This window comes from Mus caroli, chromosome 14, assembly GCF_900094665.2.
Source record: "Mus caroli chromosome 14, CAROLI_EIJ_v1.1, whole genome shotgun sequence".
Taxonomy (NCBI): domain Eukaryota; kingdom Metazoa; phylum Chordata; class Mammalia; order Rodentia; family Muridae; genus Mus; species Mus caroli.
In genome coordinates, this window is record NC_034583.1 from 81671542 (window position 1) to 81672250 (window position 709).

At 54.0% G+C, this 709-nt stretch overlaps 1 protein-coding gene across 1 annotated transcript; it reads left to right on the plus strand.

The window, feature by feature from the left end:
* Window positions 1-274: 274 nt before the first annotated feature.
* LOC110309943 (protein BEX3-like) lies at window positions 275-652 on the plus strand. The gene has a single exon (XM_021182690.1). The coding sequence runs from the start codon at window positions 284-286 to the stop codon at window positions 650-652; it is 369 nt and encodes a 122-aa protein (XP_021038349.1). The 5' UTR covers window positions 275-283.
* The last annotated feature ends 57 nt before the right edge of the window (window positions 653-709 follow it).

Here is a 709-nt window from a genome sequence, read left to right on the forward strand (position 1 = left end):
CAGAGAACTGCCCCACTCAGGGATAGATACATCATGTCTGCAGACACCAAACTGAACACTGTTGCCCTGGTCAAGAAGTACTTGTGACCCGGGGCTGCAGAGCGACGCAGCCTTGGGTGCAGTCTTCATGAGTGTCTGGCCAGCAGCTTGGAGCGGGCCCGGGCCTGAGGGGAGCGGGGGCAGGTCTACTGGAAGCCGAGTTCCAGGTGGCAACGGGAATTAACAGGAGGATTACTCCGCAAGGGATAGGCCCAGAATTACAACCAGGAAAGAAAATCTCATCATGGCCAATGTCCACCAGGAAAACGAAGAGATGGAGCAGCCCCTGCAGAATGGACAGGAAGACCGCCCTGTGGGAGGAGGTGAGGGCCACCAGCCTGCTGCAAACAACAACCACCACAACTACAACCACAACCACCACCAAAGAGGCCAGGCTCGCCGACTTGACCCTAACTTCCGATGGGCCATTCTCCACAGGCAGATGAATGACGGATTGGGTGGAGATGGAGATGATATGGAAATGTTCATGGAGGAGATGAGAGAGATCCAGAAAAAGCTTAGGGAGCTACAGCTGAGAAATTGTCTGCGCATCCTTATGGGGGAGCTGTCTAACCACCATGATCACCATGATGAATTCTGCCTTATGCCTTGATTTCGGTCATTCCCCTCTGAGATCCATACTGTGACTCCCGCTGTAGCCCTTTTCCTC

What these genes read in the sequence shown, in the direction of transcription:
- LOC110309943 (XM_021182690.1), top strand. Translation starts at nt 284, where the DNA reads ATGGCCAATGTCCACCAGGAAAACGAAGAGATGGAGCAGCCCCTGCAG.